Source organism: Lemur catta, chromosome 21 (assembly GCF_020740605.2).
Source record: "Lemur catta isolate mLemCat1 chromosome 21, mLemCat1.pri, whole genome shotgun sequence".
NCBI classification, from domain to species: domain Eukaryota; kingdom Metazoa; phylum Chordata; class Mammalia; order Primates; family Lemuridae; genus Lemur; species Lemur catta.
Window position 1 is genome coordinate 10,024,029 of NC_059148.1, and position 23,643 is coordinate 10,047,671.

The 23,643-nt window shown below is 52.5% G+C and overlaps 1 protein-coding gene and 1 gene segment (V, D, J or C); both read left to right on the forward strand.

Annotated features, from left to right (window-relative positions):
• LOC123625663 (immunoglobulin lambda-1 light chain-like) overlaps positions 1-23,643 on the forward strand; it is a 995,149-nt gene that overhangs the window by 185,561 nt on the left and 785,945 nt on the right. The window lies entirely within an intron of this gene.
• On the forward strand, positions 2,229-2,790 carry LOC123626201. The segment is given in 2 exon segments: positions 2,229-2,289; positions 2,414-2,790. Coding segments are annotated over 2 exon segments (423 nt in total).

Here is a 23,643-nt window from a genome sequence, read left to right on the forward strand (position 1 = left end):
CTAGGGAGAGATGTGGGTGTCAAGGAACTGCATCCTCCTGCCACCCGCCTTATGACCCAGAAAATGTGAAAGTTGATTCTTCAGTCCCAGTTGAGCCTTCCTATGCCTGTAGCCCCACTGAGATCCTGCTGTCACCTCCTGAGCAAATCTGAGCCTGAGCCACCCTGCTAAGCTGCTCCCAAACTCCTGACACAGAGAACTTATGGGACCACGCCTGATTGAAGTTTTAAGTTGGTATGTTTTGGAATATTAGGCATGAAGCAGTAGCCACTGAACACTTCCAGAGAGAAGAGTGGTGATGTGTGTGGGGAGGGGTCAGGCCATGGTGTCTGCCTTCAGTGACATGGGAAGGGACCTCGAAGGAAGCTCCCCCCCTGCCCCCGTATCATTCTGTTGGACTGTGTAATGCTCCTGACCTTTTATTCTAATCCATGACTCAAATAGTAACATCCTACAGGAATTCTGCACATTTATTATGTTTTATCAACGTTCCTGGGGTAAATGATTGAATACAAATTAATGGAAGGCTGCAATGGGCACCTTCTTCCAAATGCTGATTTTTCAAAATTGAATTCCTCAAATTGAGGGGCCTGATGCTCTTGGTTGTTTTTGTTGGTCACCTGTTGGAATCTCACAAGGGTAGGATGACAGGAGCAGTCACCCCCCTGTTCCTTTCAACAGGGAGGGCACCTGCGTGCACTCCTGTCCTTCAAACAACAGACCCAGCTGGCGTTGTAAAAACAGCCTTGTCCCCTGGAAATCAGATGATTAAAAAAACAGCAGGTGCAAATTCTGTAGCGCTGATGACTGAAATGAACTATTCAACCAAAATGTAGAAGAGATATTCATCTTTAATTCACTTCATGAAGTGAATTAGATGGAGAATGTCTGAACGAGGAGGACAAAGTAGCACTTTCACGCTCCTCGGTGAGGGTCGATTTGGAAACCCTGTTAAAGCTGGGGCAGCAAAGAGAGAAAGGGAGAGAGAGCCCCGGCCGCTAGGAAGCCCCAAACATATCATGAGTCCCCACATGAAGTCCAGGGGACTAAGGGAAACTAATGATCTTAATTTCACATCCTCCATGGCAAAACCTGTCACCAGGACTGGGACGTCTCCCTTCCTCCCCATCCCCCATCCACTCTCGTCCCCTGCTGTACCCACGGTGGCCTTCCCTGTTTCCCCTGAACTAGCCCCACGTCTGGAACTCTGCTGCCGTGGACGACTCGTTTCATAAATGTTTTGTGAGTGGGTGGATGCATTCCCCAAAGTCCCATGAGAGCAGATGTCACACATGTTTCAGGGTCCTGTGCCCCGGCTGTGCTGTCTCATCCACGCACGGTGGTGGGCGGCAAGGGAAGGAGCGTCTGCAGCAGGGGAAGCAGCAGCCGGAGGTGCCCAGTGCGGGCAAGAAATGGGAGGCCCAGGAAGGTGAGAGGCCCTGCCCTTCCCGGCACCCAACTCCGCGGTGTCTGAACATTTGCACGTTCTACTGTATCTTCTAGATGGTGCATCTCGTCTAGACATAGTGTCTGCTGCATTTGTCCCTCAGCGGGAGCCCACTCTCCTCTCAGACCCAGGGCACAGTCACCTCCTTCCCTGGTCGCCACGGAAGGGGCTACTCGGGCCTTTGCCCCCAGAGCCCTCCGCATCCTCCCCCCACTGCAGCCTCCTCACCCCGGACGCCATCATGTTCCCCACACGGCCCCGCCTAGTGATCCAGGCGTCCTCCCTGGAAAGGCTGTTTATGCCCATCAGAGTTTAGTGTTTAGGACAGAGTGTTTAGTTTTCAGTACTGGGGACAGGGCAGGGTGTGGCCTGTGGACGCTGTGGACTGACAGTGGCCAGGCTCTCAGGTGACTGCACTCACCATTCCCACTGAGAGACTGCAGTCTGCTCAGTGAGCAGCAGAGGTCACTGTGGGTCTTCCCAGGGTGCACACAGGGGCACTCACAGCTGTGCCACACCCCAAACTCCCCAGGGCTGGGACAGTGGAGCCTGGCACAGACTCAGCAGCTGTGTCCTTACTGGGTGAGGTCCCAGCACCTGCCTCCTCCCAGGTGCTGCCTGCCAGACTTCCTCGTCCACCAGCCCCCAGGTCCTGAGCAAAAGCATGGGGCTGGGAGGGGGTGGGCAGCAGGGGGACATTTGCATCCGTGGCCCCTCCCCTGGGAGGCCAGTGGAGGGATAAAAGAGGCCTGGGGCAGCCACTCCAGTGCTGAAACTCAGGAGGACTGTGTCCACCATGGCCTGGGCCCCTCTCCTCCTCCTGTTCCTCTGCCACTTGTCAGGTAGGGACAGGCCCACCTCGTCCTGGGGAAGCTCCCTGGCCTGAGTGAGGCCCCTCTGTCTCAGATCTCCCAGCAGCTCGACATTTGCCGGTGATTCCTCACCCACGGATATCTGTGCCTGCAGGTTCCCTGTCCCAGCCTGTGCTGACCCAGCCGCCCTCCCTCTCTGCGTCTCCCGGAGCATCGGCCAGACTCACCTGCACCCTGAGCAGTGGCACTGTTGTTGGTGGCTATTACATATCCTGGTATCAGCAGAAGCCAGGGAGTCCTCCCCGCTATCTCCTGACGTACAAGTCTGACTCAGATAAGCACCAGGGCTCCGGGGTCCCCAGCCGCTTCTCTGGCTCCAAAGATGCCTCGGCCAACGCAGGGATCCTGCACATCTCTGGGCTGCAGCCTGAGGACGAGGCTGACTATTACTGCCTTACATATCATGCCAACAGTGGCACTTACACAGTGCTTCAGAGTCAAGGGGAAGTGACACTAAAACCTCTCCTGTGATCTCCCTGCCTGGTGCAGTCCCTGCTGCCCTGCCTGGGGCCACATCAAGCTAAGGGTTGAATTCTGGTGTTACTTTTTGAACCAGCTCCTGATTTTCCTAGCAATTATGTATGTGAAAATGTGAGGTTTTTGTTGTTAGTTAAAATGTCTGGCTCTTGTCATGTCTATAGCTGAGTAAATGAGTTCTTAGGGCTCAGCCCCCTGCAGGGAGATTGTGGAAGAGGAAGGAGATGGTTGAGCCCACCCTGCTCTCCCAGTCCAATTTTGTGAGTTATAAAAGAATACAACAAACTGGGTTATTTATAAAGAATAAAAGTTCATTTGGCTCAGTGCTCCACAGTCTTGAAAGTCCAAGTGCCCGGTGCTGCCATCTGGTGAGGGCCTTCCTGTCACATTTCCCCACGGTAACCGGGGAATCAACAGTGTGACAAGGGAGAGCGAGGCAGGTTGATGAGCTTCACCCCTTTTCAGGATCCTGCTCCTGCCATCACCATCCCACTGCAAGAATAAAGGCGCCCATCCATTCATGAACACAGAGCGCTAGTTATGTAATCACCTTTCAAGGCCGCACCCCTTGGTACTGTTACTTTGACCATTCAGTTTCACCATGAGTTTTGGTGGGTTCATGCAAACCACACGACATGCCCAGTCCAGGGTGCACATCTGGCTTAGAGAGATGTGGGGACAGAGAGCCTCTGGTTGGTCACTGGGTCCAGCACCCCAAGCCCAGCTCCGTCACCAGCTCCAGGGCTGAGGTCACCTCCCCCCGCTACTGCTCATGCCAGCCTGTCCCTGGGAACTGCTCCTCCCTCCTGAGGCTCAGAGGAAGCTGGTGTCTGCAGCTCCAGGGATGCTGGGCCAACAGAGTCTCCTCATCAGTGAGATGTAACCACGTCTGTGACCTGCCGGTGTGCACAGGACACCCAGCATCCGCCTTCCTCCCTGTCTGAGTCGGGTCCTGTACAAAACACCCGCCTCTGCATCCCAAGGTCATCTGCTACTCATGGTGAGAGTTCAGTGTGGTGGGGACACCCAGGGATTAAGGATTTTCAAATAAACAAGATCCAATCCCAAGAAATCACTGAAGAAGGATCAGAGTTACATAGGAGAGTTGTGTTCCCACTTCAGTTTCAGGAAGTCACTCTGGGGACACCTGCCCTGGCCTGGCCTCCCCGCCTCACCCCTCCCTCTGCACAGGGACAGACGGAAGGGGTGCTGGAAATGGCCCAGCAGGAGTGACTTCACTGTCCCTCTGTCACCCCCAGTGCAGGGTGTGGCCTCTTTACTGGCTTCAAATAATAATGATTGTCACCAACAGTCTGTGTTGCGGCTGACTCCAAAGTCCCTCTCAGGGTGGCCTGACCTGGGCTAGCCTGGACCACCGTCTGCTCCACCCACAGTGACCCCAACTCCCCCCAAGTCTCCAGGTTTCGTGAGCACCAATTCCGGGCTTGGCTTCCCGTCTCCCCTGAGCAGCTGCAGATTTTTCCTCCTGTCACCCCTCTGTGCACAGCGCCTCAGCCATTGAGTTCATTAAACACAGGGAACCTGGGGACCATTCTCCCAGGGCACACCCTGAGCCCCACCCGCTGCCCTGGCCCAGCCCCCTCTGCTCCTACTGGGCTCACGAGAGGCAGAGGAGCTGTGAGCCTCACTGAGTCCGTTCTTGGAAATGTCCCCAGTGAAGCTGGATTGGCACCAACAGCACAGCCCCCGCGGTGTTTGCGTTTCCAGGTGGTGCTCGATGAGGGCAATTGTCCCTCCTCAATATGGACTTTTTGGGGTATGGCCCAGCTGGGATGATCTGGGGAGGGCAGACCCCTCTGTGCTGTGGACACCTTGCCTGGCTGAGACTGTCACTGACCACATGGTGATGAGCTCTGCTGAGCATCACAGAAGCCCTGGACCCTCAGGTGCGCTGGGGACCTTTGGTTAGAGATCAGATATGAACTCTTTGGTCCTCACAACTGTCAATTTTATTCAGAAAATACAGCTTTACAGAAGTTCAGATTGTCTCTTGTTGGATGAAACATGCATGAAACTGACAGAGCCAGCACTGACCCAGGCACAGGGTGACCTGTCATGCGCGAGGGAGCCTTGCCCTGCAAGAGCTCCAGCCTGGGTGTTTTCTTACCATGTTCGTGGAAAATTCTCTGAGAGGAAGAAGGACCAGAGGTGACTGTGGTTCTGCTTCAGACCTGTAAGGTCACAGTTGGCTCTTAACATTCGGCCTTTGCTGTCAGGATGCCGAGTGGCCACTTTTTAGAAGAACCACAAGGCAGGGCTGATGGAGGCTGCCTGGGTCTCTCAGGTTCTCTGTCCCTCCTCCGTGAGGACCTGGTGCCCAGGCTGAATTCCCACGTGGGGACAAGATGCCTCTGTGCCCAACATCACAGCCACACACCAAAGCCCCACAATGACAGAGACCTGCCCTCCTCTGCCATGACCAGGAACCCCCAGCATTCAGGACGACGGGACCAGATCATTCCACCATCTTCCACGACACTGTCATGGTGACCAGGTGTAATTTTTCCCACTCGTTTTGGCAACACAGGGTCCATCCCTGGAGTCGCAGCTGGGCTCAGTGCCATTGTACCCACATGGCCAGGGCATGTGGGGTCCAGACTGGAGAGAGTAAGGACAGGAGGTTTGTCTAATTGGCCCCTCCACGTGCACTACTTTGTCCTCCCCCGCATCATGAGTCCTTGTTGGGTCATGTCCTGTGGGTGTTGGGAGCTGAGCAGGGACAATGTCCAGGCTGTCCCCATCTCACAAAGCAACAGCACAGGCCCTCTGACCTTTCTGATGTCCCCACAACTGATCAGTCCCAGGCCAAGTCACACCCACTCTCGCCTGTGAGACATTGACCTGAAATTCAGTGATCTCAGGAGACGCAGAAAGGAGCAAACAGCGCTCACGTGACCTCGTCTTCCCAGAGCAGGTGAGGAGGATGGGGACGGCCCAGTGATGGAACCCGAGGCTCAAATGCCCGCCACCCCCGGGTGCCTCACCTCCACCTGCCCCTCCTCAGGTGGGGACCATCCCAGGGGCTCAGCACCTGCAGCCCTCCCCTGAACACACCGCCATGTGAGGCCCCCTTCTGCTCCCAGCCCAGCCCGGCTGTCTCCAGGTCACCCCTGGGCACTGCTGAGGGTCCCCCCTCATGGGGTCCTCTGCACAGTGGTGCTACCTCTGCCCCTCCTCTTCCGTGTCCTGGGGGCTGGGATCAGAGTCACCCTCACCCTGAGTCAGCTGTGACTGTAACCCGGCAGGACACAAAGCCACCTCTTAGAGCCCTGACTGCTCCCTCCTGCATCACCTGACCTTGGACTCTCCTGCTCAGCTTCCTATTGGGGCTGCTCAGTGACTGCCCGACACTGGCGTGTCCTCAGGCCTGGGGCCACTTCATGTCTCACAAAATACACTCTTAGTGTCCCGTCCCCTTTCCCTGCACAGTCCTCACCTGCAGGCTGATGACTCCAAACAGTCATCCACGGCCACTGTCCTGGGAAGGGCAGGGTCCCTAGAAAACAGCAGGGTCAGCTACAGTGAGCACGTGGTGCCTCTGGGGAGTCACTCCAGAGCCCAAGCAGAGACCCCTGAGCCTAAAAATAGTAAAATCTCTGCTGCAGTAGTTTAAGGAGACAGGGCAGGTGGATCTCTCTGGAACTCTCAGTGGATCATTTAACAGGGTAACAGTATAATTTTCAAAATAATGAACACATTACTTAATAATATATGGAATGAACATGTGTCAATATTTTATTCAGCTGGTATGTTACTGAGGAGACCGGTGAGAAGGTGAAACTTGGCCAATGAGGGTTTTTAAATCACTGCTTCTAAACCAAAAGGAAAGGACCTTGGAAGCAAATTGCCTGTGTTGCAGATGGGCTAGTTGACATCCTGCTTGTCAATAAAACCAGAAACTTTATGTTCGTCTTCTACTCGGAAAGACTTCTGCAAATTAGCAAGATTCCATGGGTACGAAGTTTCCAGAGAAGGATGCGTGGGTTTTGGACGTTGTCTGTGTGAATCTTCCCAGCCAGTCTCCCCTGAAGGGGCATCTGTGTCCCTTCTTCAATGTCTCCTTCATCGTTCCCGCCACCCCCTCTAAGGAAAGTCTTCCACCCTCCCTTTCTGCAGCCGCACGACCTCTGCGGATCACTACACCCCGTGAGCAAGCTCCTTGGCCTGACAAATCCAACCTCCCAGATGGCTGGGACCCTGGTCCTGCCAGCTCCTTCTCCCCCTGAACCCCAGTCCTCAGTCCCTGGCGGCCCCTTCACCTGGGTCTCACCCTTCATACCCGAGCTGCTCCTTCTAGATCTACTTTGCCAACTTCTCTTCATCTTCGCTGGAACCCAGAAATGGTCCCTCAGCTCACATTTGCTGTGATTCCCTCCTCCCCTGTGATGTCAGGAACCTCCGTCCCGCTCAGACTCGAGTGCAGCCGTGGCCCCTGGTCTCTGCCTGCAGTGGTGACATGAGGAAGGGAGGCCCCGGGAGCATCACACCTTGTCATTCCATCAGGGCAGCTCCCTGTGGAGGGACAAGGCTGTTCACTGCACAGTGACCCACCCACCTCTGGAAAGCACCCAACACAAGGCAGGTGCCCGGTATCTATTTACCAAACGCAGCCCCACCTGTCCCCACACCGCACACACTGTGCCGAGACACAGTGGGGCTGACCTGGGGACTCAGCTGTGGCCCTGCTCCTCTCTCGGTCCTCAGCCTGAGCGCTTGGGGACAGCCCCCAGGGAGAATGTTCAGGGGCAGGGAGGGGACACGGGCTGCCTCGTCCTCTCTACAAGAGACACTGCCCAGCCTGGGTGAGTCCCTGCTCATTCACGTGGGAGAAAAAGGGAAGCACAGTTCACTGTGACGGTCATGGCACCATCAGAGAGGAGACAGTACTGGCACAGCACGGATCACGGCACAGTTGCTCAGATTAGTGTCTACGGGGTAATATCAGAAAAATCTAAACACTGAAAGGTAAAAAACAAACATTCTTTAAAACAATAATTAAAACAATGTATGATTATAAACGCAAAATTAACATGTACTGTAGATTTTCTTTCACAAAAACTTATAGACCTCTGACATTTAGGTGACTCTATATTCACTATTTTCTTTAGAAATATAAACCTTGGTTCATTTAAAAATTGGCAGTACTAGAGCCACATTGTGACACACTCACTAGCACAGAGGCCAAGCTGAGGGTCCTGGTGTTCCTCAGTAACTCCACCCCCCACGCACACTGGCACACACGCACACACACACACGCACACACACACACACGCACACGCACACACACACACACGCACACACACGCACACGCACACACACGCACACGCACACACACACACACACACACACACGCACACGCACACACACACGCACGCCAGGCTCAGGCACGTACAATACCTGCCCGAGTGTCTAGTCAGACACAAACTCTTGTTTCTTTTTTTGTGATTTAAGTAATTTGAATTATCTTTTCTGCTAAGCTTTATTCTTTCTATGACAACAACAATACATACTGCACATAATTTTTGGTGAGAAATGGTTAAACTGTTGTCATTTTTAAGATGATTGACAGCACTCATCAGTCAGTATAAACCCTTTTTTCTCCTAGCCTCATGTATTGAAGGGTCATTCATAATGGCGCTCACAAATCAGGGTCATCTTAGACTTGGGCAGTGGACAGGACAGTGGGGAGGCAGGGCTGGCTCTGGGACACTCTGGTCACCATGTCACAGGATGGTGTGTCTGGGCCTGGACACCAGGGGGCGCTCGGGGCCTGCTCCACAAAGGTATGGGGTGATCAGACCTGGGACCAGCCACCTGCCCTGCCTGGCGCCCTCTGCTCAGGGCACAGCTGTGACCTCCCCAGCCCCTGGGACCACACAGCCCCGCCCCTGCCCACCCCTGACACCCTCAGGCACAGGGGCCTGAGCAGGGCCCAGGGTGGGGGCAGAAAGCTGGGGCTCATTTGCATGGAGGGAGCCCCCCCTCTCAGGGGATGAAGAGGGGAAGGACAGACCTGGGGAAGCTGCTTCAGCTGCGGGCACAGAAGGCAGCACTCGGGACAGTCTCCACCATGGCCTGGGCCCCTCTGCTCCTCACCCTCCTGGCTCACTGCACAGGTGACCTGACTCGGGCAGGGGAAGGGCCCTGGGAACACCATGGGGCCCTGCTCTGTCCTCTTGTCTCCAGACCCAGAATCACCCTGTCTGTGTCTCTCCCCTTCCAGGGTCCTGGGCCCAGTCTGGGCTGACTCAGCCGCCCTCGGTGTCTGGAGCCCCGGGGCAGACGGTCACGATCTCTGGCAGGGGAAGCAGCAGGAACATCGGGGGTTATTATGTGCAGTGGCACCAGCAGCTCCCAGGAACGGCCCCCAGACTCCTCCTCTATGATAATAGCAAGAGACCCTCGGGGGTCCCTGCCCGATTCTCTGGCTCCAAGTCTGGCAGCTCGGCCTCCCTGACCATCACGGGGCTCCAGGCTGAGGACGAGGCTGATTATTATTGTTCAGCCTGGGATGACAGCCTGAGTGCTCCACAGTGCTGCAGACACAGGAGGAACTGAGACATAACCTGTCCCTGCTTTCTTGTGATCACTGTCATGACTGCCTGTGACAAACTCCAGGCAAAAGATTGACTGTGGCCAACCCCACGGCATTCACATCTGAAGATCCAACTCTCAGAGCACAGACCTGCTTTAAACGGTCAGGGACCTTCCAAACCCAGTGACCTTGCCCGGTTTCATGTTGTGTTTTGAAACATATTTATTAAGATATATTATAATGTGTATGTCATAAATTGCTCCCATTTAAAATATACACATTCAAATTTTCTTTAGCATTTATTGAGTTGTGCATCCCTCACTGTAACATGAATTTAGAATATTTTCAACACTCTACAAATAAACAATTATTAGTCTAATAACTAGTATTACTATAACTTTGGCTTGTAAATCCAATTTCTGTTTTCTACATACCTTAGGATATTAATGCATGTGAATGTTTATTAGGTTAATTTTCCTACATGAAATATATAAACACATAATTTAGTACTTCATTTTCATTGACAAAAAATACTCTACTGTATGTATGTACTACAGGTTGTTAAACCATTGATGTGTTGTTGGACATTTAGTTTGCTTAAGGCTTTTGATTTTATGAGTAATGATTTTGATTTTATGAGCTGCTGTAATCATTGGTACACAAGTTTCGAATTTCCCTGTGGAATGATGTATTTTTGTTGGATTTGGTAGGAGCGGACATTCATGGTGATATAATTACTGATTTTGAGAAAATATCTCAGTACTTTCCAAAGGGGTTGCATCAGTTTACATTTAAATAAATAATATATAAGAGTTCTAATTTCTCCACATTCTCATCAACATTTGTCATTACCTGTCATTTTGTTTATAGCCACCCCAATGGGTCTGCAGCGGTCTGTGTCTTTAGATTTGATTGCATTTCCCTAGTGGCTGGTGGTGTTGGGGATCTATGCAAACGCCATCCTGCTTCCAGTCACACAGGAGCAATGAAGGTCTGAGGTCCTTCATGACTCACTGACTTCAGGACACTTGGGACTGAGGCCGTGTTGAGTCCCACACTCAGCCTGCTCCCCTCCATGAAGCAGAACATTTCTGTTCAAGAGCAGAGCTCCTGTCACAGACAGTGGAATGGGCAGAGTGAGGGGAAACCTCCATCCCAGGCCCAGGAGATAAAGCATCTTGCAGACTCAACCTATGCTGGGCTCTGCAGCTTCAGGGCTCCAGGCCTGTTCTAGAGCCTGCTCCTGAGCATGCCACTCTGTCACTCACCATGGGGGACACACAGCAGATCCAGTGAGTGTCCCCTGAGGCCTCCGCAGGGGATGTTCCACTGGGGACCAGGACTTGGATGCGGACGTGACTGCAGTCACTTCTCTCTGTGCTCACACGGTGCCAGCATCAGTGGCCAAGCAGCCCATCAGCATCCAGACACCCTCATGACAGAGAATGCAAAACAGTGTTCTATGAAAAAATAGAAATTCCTTTAGATGGAATAAAATGAGACTTAAGTAAGTGCAGAGATGGACTACATCAATGGGAAGGATGGAGTCTAATCCCAGGGCAACCTGCCAGACCTGAATGGAAGGATCTTTCTGGGTACCTTGAGGAGAGAGGCCTGAGGGAATCAGAGGATCCTGGACATAGTTATTTAACAAAAGAGCCTCCGAGTCTGGGAGTCTGGGACCACTGTGTGCAGATTTGCATCTGGGATACAGTGAGGAAGGGATGGTGTTTCCGTTCATGTGTCCAGGCATCCACATTTCTGCAGAAACATTAAAATGTCACACTGACCTTCTTAGTGAACTATAAAAAATATGAGTAAGAAAATAAAAATAAGGAAAATTATGTTTGGAATACAAACACATTGCATTCTCTCTAAAACAAAATACTAACCAGAAATATAAGACACAGATAATCAAAAAAGTACAAATTTAGGAAGAAAAAACTCACTTCAAAAATTTAAGAAATATGTTAGACTATGAACAAGTAAATGTTATTTCTACCCAACTACTAATTTTTCACAAATCATGTCTAGTCAGTATCCTCATTGTGTGAGTTTAGAAATGTTTTTTCAGTTGCTTAATTTTAAACACATCACTGAGCCAATTCCTGGAGTGTTGTCATTCCATCCCATTCCCCTGCACAGCCTGTCCCTGCCATTCACATCAGCTCAATGTTCCAGCATCTGTGGTGCCTACAATGATGGCATGTGAGGGATATTTAGGTTTTTCTAGAATGTAGAAAATTATATGGGGCTGGTACCTAAAAAATATTATATATGCACATGATAGTCATAGTCCAGGGCTCTTTCTGGGAGTAAAAAACCCCAGTGATCACTTACAGTGTGTTGGGGTCACTCCACCAGGGAGTCAGCCCATGGCTGTGTGACCAGAGACAGTGACTGGGGAGCTGCAGAGGCCAGCTGGGCCCTCAGGTCTCTGGGCCATGGGGAGGTGTGTGCCTGAGACCAGCAGGGGGCGCTGGGGGACTGCCCTGTGGTCCCTACACAGCTGCTCAGTGAGGACCATTCTCTCCATGGAGCCTGGGCCTCAGGACTGTGCCCTGTGCTCACTGATGGGGACTCACAGCTGTGTCCTCTCTGGCCTGGCACAGTCCCCTGCTCAGAGCTCATTGGTGCCAGCAGGTGGGTCCTCTCTGGGCCCCTGGGGAGACTTGCACCAGGCCCAGCCCAGGCCCCCCTCCCAGTAATGACACCCAGACACTGGGCTGCACACAGGCCCAGGGCGGGCTTGGTGGGCAGGGGAGGAGCAGCACATTTGCATGCAGGGCCCCTCTCCCCGCTCTGGGGCTGGAGGGTGGATAAGAGACACCTGCAGCGTGGCAGCCTCAGCACAGCTCTGGGGCGTCTGCACCATGGCCTGGGCCCCCCTCCTCCTCCTCACCCTCCTCCTCCACTGCACAGGTCAGGACGGTCCTCAGCATCCCGACCCCCAGCTCACTGACGCCACCTCCCAGACCCATGCCACCCTGCCCTTCCCTCTTGTCCTTCCTCCAGGACATAATGTGTGTCTGTGTTTCCAGGGTCCCTCTCCCAGCTTATGCCTACTCAGTCGCCCTCTGCATCTGCCTCCCTGGGAGCCTCGGCCAAGCTCACCTGCACCCTGAGCAGTGGACACAGCGGCTACACCATTGCGTGGCATCAGCAGCAGCCGGGGAAGGCCCCTCGGTACTTGATGTGGCTTAACAGTGCTGGAAGCCACAGCAAGGGGGACGGGATCCCCGATCGCTTCTCGGGCTCCAGCTCCGGGGCTGACCGCTACTTAACCATCTCCAACATCCAGTCTGAGGACGAGGCTGACTATTACTGTCAGACCTGGGGCAGTGGTAATAATCACAGTGACACAGGCAGATGAGGAAGTGGGACAAAAACCTCAGCCTGCTCAGGGTTTTGTTCTGTGACGATTTTCAAATTTTAAAATATGTTAAACGTATACAAACTTGAAAGCACCTGGTGGTTTGAAATATTTCTACTCTTAATTTTCCTTCAATGTTTCTGAAGTCTCAGGAAAACTAAAAATGAAACTAAAAGCTAAAAATCCTGATGACACTGAAATATTGCCTCCTTATCCACGTGGTTTTTTTTTTTCCCTTTTTCTTGAAAGGGGGCAAGAGATCCCTTTTTAGCTCATATCTTGCTCAGCGCCTGGGGACCAACCCAGAATGGGGACAGTCCCCTACAGCATGGACTCTGCTCTTCCAGGGGTCAGAACAGAGACCTCCCCCTCCCTGAACAGTCACCTGTGCTCAGGCCTGTCCAGGGCCCCCTGTGTCACAGGGACCAGGAAGTGAGATGCAAAATGCTGCCTGAGGACACAGGTCAGGGAGGGGTTCCAGGCACAGAGCTGGCCTGGCTCCCCTGCTGCTGCTTGAACCTGCAGCTGACAGGTCTAGGTAGGGGGTAACTGTGGAGGCAACTGTGTCCCTGAGACCAGCAAAGCTCCCAGTGGGAGGTGAGAGGGGGAGGGGCAGACCCCACCACTGCTGGGAAATGCTGAGCCTGCCCCAGGGGAGTCGGGGGAAGTAGGTCCCATGAATGTGACTTTCCACCAGCTCATCCCTCTCAGGACCATGGGGACCCCACGGGGGGGTTTTCCTGAGCCCACGGGCACTGACTTGTGTCCTCTCCTGTCCTGCCCCACTGGGGCTTCTCAATGGTCCAGGCTGTGATGTGGGAGCTGAAGGACGCCAGGGAGCAGAAACTCACCAAGATACGCAGGTGTCATCCCCCCTGCAGCTTGTGATGTGCCCAGGTCCCAAAGTCACCTTCTACTACACAGGGAGCTGCAGAGACACTGGGGGGACCATGGAAACTGGCACCGAGGGTTCTAGAAAGGAAGCCAGAGTTTGTGACCAAGGACAGGAGGGATGGACCCTCAGGGGTCCCAGGCTGATTCTCCTTGACACCCCTGGGCTCCAGGCTGAGGGACAGGCTAATCATCACTGTCACAGCTGAATATAACCAGATGCCACCAGAAGCTCCCATCCGTGGGGGAGTGAGGCAAGGATCTGCCCTCCATGCCGCCATCAAATCCATCTCTCCCCTGTCCCTGCCTGTGACCAACATCTGTTCAGGTCTGATGTCACCTGTGCTCCCAGAAGGTCTGATGCTTTTAACTTGGCTAATCTTTAAGACGTCAATGACAATAGCACCTTCTCTGACTGCCATCCCAGCACGAAGGGAATGTTTCTCTCCAGAGGCTGTAAGAGCACCCATGTGTGTGGTGGGGGCTCTCGGGGAGCGGACGGTGCTAGACCCAGAAGCCCAGGATCCCTCTGTTTGGTCCCTGAGATGTTCCCTGCACCTGGCTGAGGCTTTGGGGATCGTTCCCTGAGCTCTGAAGCCTTAGGGAAGCCGGGTCCTCTGTATCCTCAGAGGGTGTCCCCAGGGAGCCCCTGGATCCGCAGGTGCAGGAGGAGACCTCCCTGTGAGGAGGTGGCTCTGGGACCCAGCACTGCCTCCCTTCCCGACCTTAATCCCATGAGCCTTATTCTTTCCCCTCTCTGGGTCTTTGGTTGGGATGATGCTGGAAGGCACCTTGGGGACTAGAGTAATAAAAAAGCTGAGCCCACAGAAAGCTGTCACCTGGTCTAGCAGCATCTGCCAAGAGCCACCAGGAGAGCTGCTCTCTGCTCCCTGCTCCTTCCTGCATCACGAAGTGTTCCTGGACCGTGGGCTCTTCTGCCTCATCCAGGTCCCCAATTTCTCCATGCTCCATGGGTGACCAGGGGCTGTGGGGTGGGAGGAGCAATTGTCTAACAGGGAGGGAGTTTCTGTTTGGGAATATTAAAAAGCACTTCCAATAGTGTTTGTAGGCAAAATCGCCATCTCCACATCTGCTCCTCAGAAACTGGATGTGACAGTGCAGTCTGACACTTAAGGACACACAGGCTCAGCATTATGAGAGGCTCTGGCTTGGCCTAGGGCAGGTGTAGAAGGGAAGTCAGAGCGAGGCTCAGCCTTGGGTGGCCCAGGCCCAGCTGTCCTGTCCAGGGCTGAGCTGTCTGCAGTGTGAGTTTCCTGCAGAGACATCCTCAGGGAGGCTGAGACCCCAGGATTATGCAGAAAAGCAAACTGCAGTGAGCAAGGGGGTGGTCTGCGGAGCAGGTTGGAGGACAGGCATGGGGCCTCCTGTGGTAACAGGGATGCACAATGAAGAAGACATTGTCCTTTGTGAGCCTAAGTCGGAGGACACATGGGACCTAGAGCCGTGAAAAAGAAGAGACCTGGCAGGACCCGGGCCCTGGAGCTGAAGTGGGCCTGGGCCTGTCCCTGAGTGTCCCTGGAGAAGATCACATGACATCCATGTTCAGTGTGCTCTGTCCATGGCTCCCTGTCCCACCTGCTGTCCCACCCAGAGCCTCTGAGGTGTGCAGGTCACTCCCTTCCCAGTGGTCTCCCTCCCAGCACCAGCTCCCAGGAGCAGGTCACACCCTGCCCTGAGTGGGGCTTGCACAGCCCAGTGGAGAAGCACAGATGGTAAAGGGCCATGTTCACCCCGGGTGTGGGGGGGTGAGGAGCGGGCCCTGGGGAGCAGAGCTCAGAGGTGCTCCCCACGCCTGGACTCCCCCCTTCCCCTCCTCCCTCCCTCTGCTCACTGAGGCTCAGCCCAGGTGAGGACTCAGGGCTGCCTGAGGGCCCTGCACAGCCCAGGGCCTCCATCCCAGCTCTGTCCCCACACTCTGCAGGGCTGTCTCTGAGATGGCAGGAGCATTTGGTCCCCGTGCCCACAGCGTGATTAGAGGCTGGTAGTCCCCACGTAAAAGGCGCTGATCACCGCTCGGTGCCCGGTGAGGGGGGAGAGGGGTCAGGACCCAGGAGGCTCCCGCCAAAGGGCTCAGCCGCCTCATCTCCCTCAAAGTCACACTCAGTGTCTGCGCCACTGTGCAATTCATGTCTGGGATTGGCAGATATTGAGTATTTATATTCTTCTCATTCTGCAATGCAGGTCAGCAAGAGGCTGAGAGGAAGAGGGGTCCCAGAGGGAGCGGCTGGGCCCAAGGACAGCTCCTGGCCATCTGGGGAGCAGGCTCTGCTCTGCCTGGGAGGAGGAAGAGGCAGCAGCTCCTGGTGCCCTGCAGGGAGGTGCTCCCTGTCCCCATGGGGCTTCCTGCTTGTCCCCAGGGGAAGCCCTTCAGGGAGGCTGAGCTCCCAGGACTGTCCTGTGAACCGCACAGGACGCTGGGCAGGGGGAGGAGGCTGTGTGCAGACCTGAGACTAAGGTGTGTGGGGCAGGGACACTGCCCAGCTCCATCCTTTTGGGGGAGGAAAAGTGCAGAGTGGAGCAGACAGGACACATGGGGGAGTCTGGGTCCTGGGCAGCAGGGGGCGCTGTGGCCTGTCCCTGAGGCCTGTGCTGTGTGACCCAGCTGGGATCCCCACCTGGCCCGGGTCTGGAGCCCTGTGTCCCCTGCTCACTGGGCCAGCAGCTGTATACTCACTGGTCCCTGGGGAGCCACAGAACAGCCCTGCCCAGACCCTCCCAGGGTCAGCTTTCCAGGCAGGGGTCAGGGGCAGAGCTCAGGGTGGGGCTGTGACAGCCCAGGGGGTGACTGGATAAATGAAGGGTCTCTCCCTACCCCTGGACAGCTGGCGCGGATTAGGCGGCTTGGGCCAGGTGTCCGGCTGGGGATGAAGGACCAGGGATCCTGGGTGTGTCTCTGTCCCCTGACCCACCCCCTCAGTCTCTCTGTCCTGAAGGTCAGGGTGCTGGACCCAGTCTGTGCTGCTGTGACCGTCGGCAGCACCCAGCGTGTGGGGCAGGCGGCCCCGTTTCCTTCCCTAGAAGCAGCAGCGATGCTGGCTGTGGGCATCTGTTGATTTTATGTTATTTTATTCTGGTACCAGCAGCTCCAGGCTGTGGTGACTCAGAAACACTTTTGTCAACACCTCCCTGCCCAGCAGGAGCTGGCCGTGCTCCGATGGCCCATTTGGGCAGAGTCGGTGGGGTTCAGTGAGCAGCGGAACCTTCACCCCCAACCAGCATCAACAAGGCCGGGCAGGGCAGTGCTGGCGTGAGCTGGTTGTCTCCAATCCCCCAGTGTGAGCTTGGCGGGGCCCAGTGCAGACTCGAACTTGAACCCCCAACCCCAGCAATGAGATGAATGACGTGGGACCAGGCACAGCCAGTCAGCACCCCAGGACCCCACCCTGACCCCTGATATGGGGGATCTCGACAGCCAGTGAAGAGCGGAGCTTTGACTCCCCCCAGTGATGAGAACACTGGACAGAGGGAGGGGTCAGGGTCACCGGCGCTCCAGCTGTCCCCTCCCCTGCCTGGTGTCAGTGAGACACAGCAGAGTCCAGTGGACAGCTAATCTCCCAGCCCCTCTTGAAGGGGACACGTCTGTGCAAATCAGCTCCCCTCTCCCCAGGAAGGTGTGAGCAGCCCTGGGGCGGCGAGAGTCAGGGCCCCGCTCTGCTGGGCAGTGGGGAGCTGAGCCGCGACCCCGGGCCCTTGTGCTTCGCCTGGGCAGGAGGGTCCCCTGACAACAGAGGGTTAAATGGGAGCCAGAGTCTCCTAATAGAACACCGCAGTGTCTGGGGCACAAAAACTGCCACTTGTCTTATCAGGAAGCAGAAAAATGACAACTTAAATGAGAGATGAAATCAACACACGTGAACACTGTGATATTAACAGCTCAGAGGCTGAAATGACGTCACCGAGGTTTGTAAAGCAACAACCATAAAATCCCTTCTATGAGTAACTATGACCACTCTGTAAACAAATGGAAATGTAGAAAATATCAGAAAATTAAGATATATAAACTCAAACCAAACACAAATTAAAGAACTGAGGAATACAATCGATGGAATTTTAAGAAGAAAGTTCAGGAGGGACTCAAGGGCTGGTAACATCTGAGAATCCATCATTATGGAAGGTTTTCCCCAACACGTGAGAATAAAGTGAACATGAGGGAGTGAGGAACTGAAGAGCTGGGGACCTGGTTTGACCCGGGGAAAATCAAAGTGGACAATGTGGGAAAAATAACTGCACATCACCCTGCACACACACAAGCACACACACACACACACACACACACACACACACACACGCCAGGATGGTGGACAAGTAATACTTCCACAAGGTTTCTACTCAGACACAAACTTTTGTTTGTTTTTTGTGGCTTTAGTAATTGGAATTATCTTTTCTGCTAAGCTGTATTCTTTTTCTGTCAAAATAATATACACTGCATATTCATTTCAGTCAGAAATTGTTAGAATGTTGTCATATTTAAGAAGACTGACAGCACTCATCAATCAGTATAAACCCTATTTTCTTCTAGCCTCATATCTTGAAGGGTCATTCCTAATGGCTCTCACAAATCAGGGTCATATGAGACTTGGGCAGTGGACAGAGCAGTGGGGAGACAGGGCTGGCCCTGGGACACTCTAGTCACTATGTCACAGGATGGTGTGTCTGGGCCTGGACACCAGGGGGCGCTCGGGGGCTGCTTCTGAGAGGTGTGGGGTGATCAGACCTGGGACCAGCCAGCCACCTGCCCTGCCTGGCGCCCTCTGCTCAGGACACAGCTGTGACCTCCCCACCCCCGGGGACCACACAGCCCCGCCCCTGCCCACCCCTGACACCCTCAGGCACAGGGGCCTGAGCAGGGCTCAGGGTGGGGGCAGAAAGCTGGGGCTCATTTGCATGGAGGGAGCCTCCCCTCTCAGGGGATGAAGAGGGGAAGGACAGACCTGGGGAAGCTGCTTCAGCTGCGTGCACAGAAGGCAGCACTCGGGACAGTCTCCACCATGGCCTGGGCCCCTCTGCTCCTCACCCTCCTGGCTCACTGCGCAGGTGACCTGACTCGGGCAGGGGAAGGGCCCTGGGAACACCATGGGGCCCTGCTCTGTCCTCTTGTCTCCAGACCCAGAATCACCCTGTCTGTGTCTCTCCCCTTCCAGGGTCCTGGGCCCAGTCTGGGCTGACTCAGCCGCCCTCGGTGTCTGGAGCCCTGGGGCAGACGGTCACCATCTCCTGCAGGGGCAGCAGCAGCAACATCGGGGGTAATTCTGTGCACTGGTACCAGCAGCTCCCAGGAACGGCCCCCAAACTCCTCATCTACTATGATAGTAATAGAGCCTCAGGGGTCCCTGCCCGATTCTCTGGCTCCAAGTCTGGCAGCTCGGCCTCCCTGACCATCACGGGGCTCCAGGCTGAGGACGAGGCTGATTATTACTGTTCAGCCTGGGATGACAGCCTGAGTGGTCCCACAGTGCTGCAGACAAAGGGGGAACTGAGACAAAAACCTGTCCCTGCTTTCTTGTGATCACTGTCATGACTGCCTGTGACAAACGTCAGGCAAAAGATCGACTGTGGCCAACCCCTGGGCAGTCACATCTGAAGATCCAACTCTCAGAGCACAGACCTGCTTTAAATGGTCAGGGACCTTCCAAAGCCAGTGACCTTGCCCGCTTTCATGTTGTGTTTTGAAACATCTTTATTGAGATATATTATAATGTGTATATCATAAATTGTCCCATTTAAAATATACACTTCAAATTTTCTTTAGTTATTAATTGAGTTGTGCAACCATTACCGTAAAATGAATTTAGAATATTTTCATCACCCTACAAATAAACAATTATTAGTCTAATTGTTAGTATTACTATGACTTTGGCTTGTAAATCCACTTTTTGCTTTCTACATAACTTAGCAGATTAATGCATGAAATTGTTTATTAGGTTAATTTTCATACATGAAATGTATCAAGACATAATTTAGTACTTCATTCATTTTTATTGCCAAAAAATATTCCATAGTATGTATGTACTACACATTGTTAAACCATTCATGAGTTGTTGGACATTTAGTTTGCTTAAGACTTTCCATTTTATGAGTAACACTGCTGTAATCATTGGTACACAACTTTCAGATTTCCCTGTGGACTTATGTGTGTATTTTGTTGGGTTTGATAGGAGTGAACTTTCAGGCTGATATAATTACTGTTTTTGAGGAAATGTCTGATTGCTCTCCAAAGGTGTTGCACCAGTTTACATTTCCATGAATAATATATAAGAGTTTCAATTTCTCCACATTCTCACCAACATTTGTCATAACCTGTCATTTTGTTTATAGCCACCCCAATGGGTCTGCAGAGGTCTATCTCTCTAGACTTGACTGCATTTCCCTAGTGGCTGGTGGTGTTGGGGATCTATGCAAACGCCATCCTGCTTCCAGTCACAGAGGAGCAGCTGAAGGTCTGAGGTCCTTCATGGGTCACTGACTTCAGGCCACTTGGGACTGAGGCCGTGTTGAGTCCCACACTCAGCCTGCTCCCCTCCATGAAGCAGAACATGCTTGTTCAAGAGCAGAGCTCCTCCCACAGACAGTGGAATGGGCAGAGTGAGGGGAAACCTCCATTCCAGGCCCAGAAGATAAAGCATCTTGCAGACTCCACCTATGCTGGGCTCTGCAGCTTCAGGGCTCCAGGCCTGTTCTAGAGCCTGCTCCTGAGCATGCCACTCTGTCACTCAGCACAGGGGACACACAGCCGGTCCAGTGAGTGTCCTCTGAGGCCTCAGCAGGGGATGTTCCACTGGGAACCGGGACTTGGATGGGGACGTGACTGCAGTCACTTCTCTCTGTGCTCACACGGTGCCAGCATCAGTGGCCAAACAGCCCATCAGCATCCAGACACCCTCATGACAGAGAATGCAAAGCAGTGTTCTATGAAAAAATAGAAATTCCTTTAGATGGAATAAAATGAGACTTAAGTAAGTGTAGATGTGGATACATCGATGGGAAGGATGGAGTTTAATCCCAGGGCGACCTGCCAGACCTGAATGGAAGGGTCTTTCTGGGTACCTTGAGGAGAGAGGCCTGAGGGAATCAGAGGATCCTCGACATAGTTATTTACCAAAAGAGCATCTCAGTCTGGGAATGTGGGACCATTTGTGTGCAAATTGCACCTGGGATACAGAAAGGAAGGGATGGTGTTTTCATTCATGTGTTCAGGCATCAGTGTTCCTGCGGAAACATTAAAATGTCACACTTACCTTCTTAGTGAACTATAAAAAATATGAGTAAGAAAATAAAAATAAGGAAAATTATGTTTGGAATACAAACACATTGCATTCTCTCTAAAACAAAATACTAACCAGAAATATAAGACACAGATAATCAAAAAAGTACAAATTTAGGAAGAAAAAACTCACTTGAAAAACTTAAGAAATATGTTAGACTATGAACAAGTAAATGTTATTTCTACCCAACTACTAATTTTTCACAAATCATGTCTAGTCAGTATACTCATTGTGTGAGTTTTGAACTGTTTTCTGAGTTGCTGAATTTTAAACACATCACTGAGCCAATTCCTGGAGTGTTGTCCTTCCATCCCATTCCCCTGCACAGCCTGTCCCTGCCGTTCACATCAGCTCAATGTTCCAGCATCTGTGGTGCCTACAATGATGGCATGTGAGGGATATTTAGGTTTTTCTAGAATGTAGAAAATTATATGGTGCTGGTACCTAAAAAAGTTATATATGCACATGATTGCACCTCTCATAGTCCAGAGCTCCTTCTGGGAGTGAGAAACCCCAGTAACTACTCACAGTGTGTTGGGGTCACTCCACCAGGGATTCAGCCCGTGGCTGTGTGACCAGAGACAGTGACTGGGGAGCTGCAGAGACCAGCTGGGCCCTCAGGTCTCTGGGCCATGGGGAGGTGTGTGCCTGTGACCAGAAGGGGGCATTGGGGGAGAGCCCTGTGGTCCCTACACAGCTGCTCAGTGAGGACCATTCTCTCCAAGGAGCCTGTGCCTCAGGGGCTGGGCCCTGTGCTCAGCAGCTGTGTCCTCTCTGGCCTGGCACAGTCCCCTGAGCAGGGTCCTTTGTATGGTCTCAGCAGGGGCTTCCTCCCAGGGCTCCCCCAAGGGGCAAAGCAAAGCTCCCCCCTCCTCAGTGTGCAGGGAGAGCTGAGCTCCAGCCCAGGGCTCAGGGAGGGTCTGGGCAGTCCCTGGATGGAAACACATTTGCATGAGCAGCCCCTCCTCTGCAGAGGGTGGGGACAAAAGGAGGTCTGGGGCAGGCTAGCCCCACTGTGGGGACCAGGGGCTGTGTCCACCATCCACCATGGCCTGGGCTCTTCTCCTCCTCGTACTCCTCTCTCACTGCACAGGTAGGGACAGGCCATGTAAACTGAATCTCAGTTTCCATCCTGTGTCAGCCCCTTTGTCTAAGACCCATGAAGAACTTCACCCTGGATTCTGCCCCAGCACCCACGAGTGTCTGTGTTTGCAGGTTCCCTGTCCCAGCTTTTGCTGACCCAGCCACCCTCCCTCTCTGCATCTCCTGGAGCATCAGCCAGATTCATCTGCACCCTGAGCAGTGACTTCAGTGTTGGTAGTTACTGGATATACTGGCACCAGCAGAAGCCAGGGAGCCCTCCCCGGTACATCCTGTACTACCACACAGACTCAATTAAGCAGCAGGGCTCCGGGGTCCCCAGCCGCTTCTCTGGATCCAAAGATGCCTCGGCCAATGCAGGGATCCTGCACATCTCTGGGCTGCAGCCTGAGGACGAGGCTGACTATTACTGTAATATATGGGATGACAGCGCTAAGAGTTACACAGTGCTCCAGCCCCATGAGGAAATGAGACAAAAACCTCACTCCACTGTCCTGACCTGGTACAGTGACTCCTGCTGGTGGCTGTGACCAAATCTATCTCAAAGGATGACTTCTATTGTCACATCTTCAACCAACACTTAATTTTCTTCAAATCAGTAGGTCTTAAAATGTTGTAAATGGTTATTCAGTTCTGCTCATGCCTTCTGAGGCAAAAAATTGCTTGATTAGAGGTTAAAAAAAACTCTCACTAGAGACACTGGAAGAGACAAAATGAGTTTGATTCTGACCATACCCTGTTCCATGTCTAGGAGTGACTCAGATTCTTCTGGTTTAAATGCTTCAGTATGGGTTTTGTGCTACAAAGCAACATTCATAAATTATATTTATTCTATATACTAGTGATGAATTCCCAAACATTATTTTGAAAATCAATATTTAGAATATAATAGCATCAACAGGATAAATTAAAGATAAATGTGAGAAAACCAAAAGTTTTGTACACTGGAAACTACAGAACATTGGAAAGGAAATGAATAAAATTTAAATAAATAAATAGTTATTCTTAGTTTGTTATTTGAACAACAGAATTATCAAAACCACCATGTTTTTAAGATAATAATTCTTCCCTAATCGAACAATCTGTTTTTGGTGCCACAGCCCTCCTGGTAGAAAAACCAACCAGCCAACCAATCAACCAACAAAAAACAAATCAAATGTCACTCAGAAACACAAAATGTGATTTTTTGAAAACGATTACCAAATATACCTTAGGGACGGATAATGAAAAGTGCACATCGTGGCCAGATGCAGTTTATTGGAAAGATGTTTCACTACGCAAAGATCAATCAAGTCAATCCACCATCTGTTCAGGCTCAGGAAGAGCAAGCACATGACCATATCAATCAATACAGAAGAATAACTTGACAAAACTCAATGCCCATTCATGATAAAATTATTCTTCAGATATGGAGGAATGGAGAGGAACATTCTCAACGTGATAATCAGCCTCCGTTACACCTACAGCTCACATCAGACGTGAAGATGAAACACTGACCACATTTCCCTGGAGGTAGGAAGGGAAGCAAGCAGGTGTCCTCTGAGCACTGCAGCACAACCAGGGCCAGAAAGTTCAGCCAGCACCATCAGTCAAGAAAGATAATTAAAAGGCAAACATACTATAAAGAATAAAATGCACCTTCC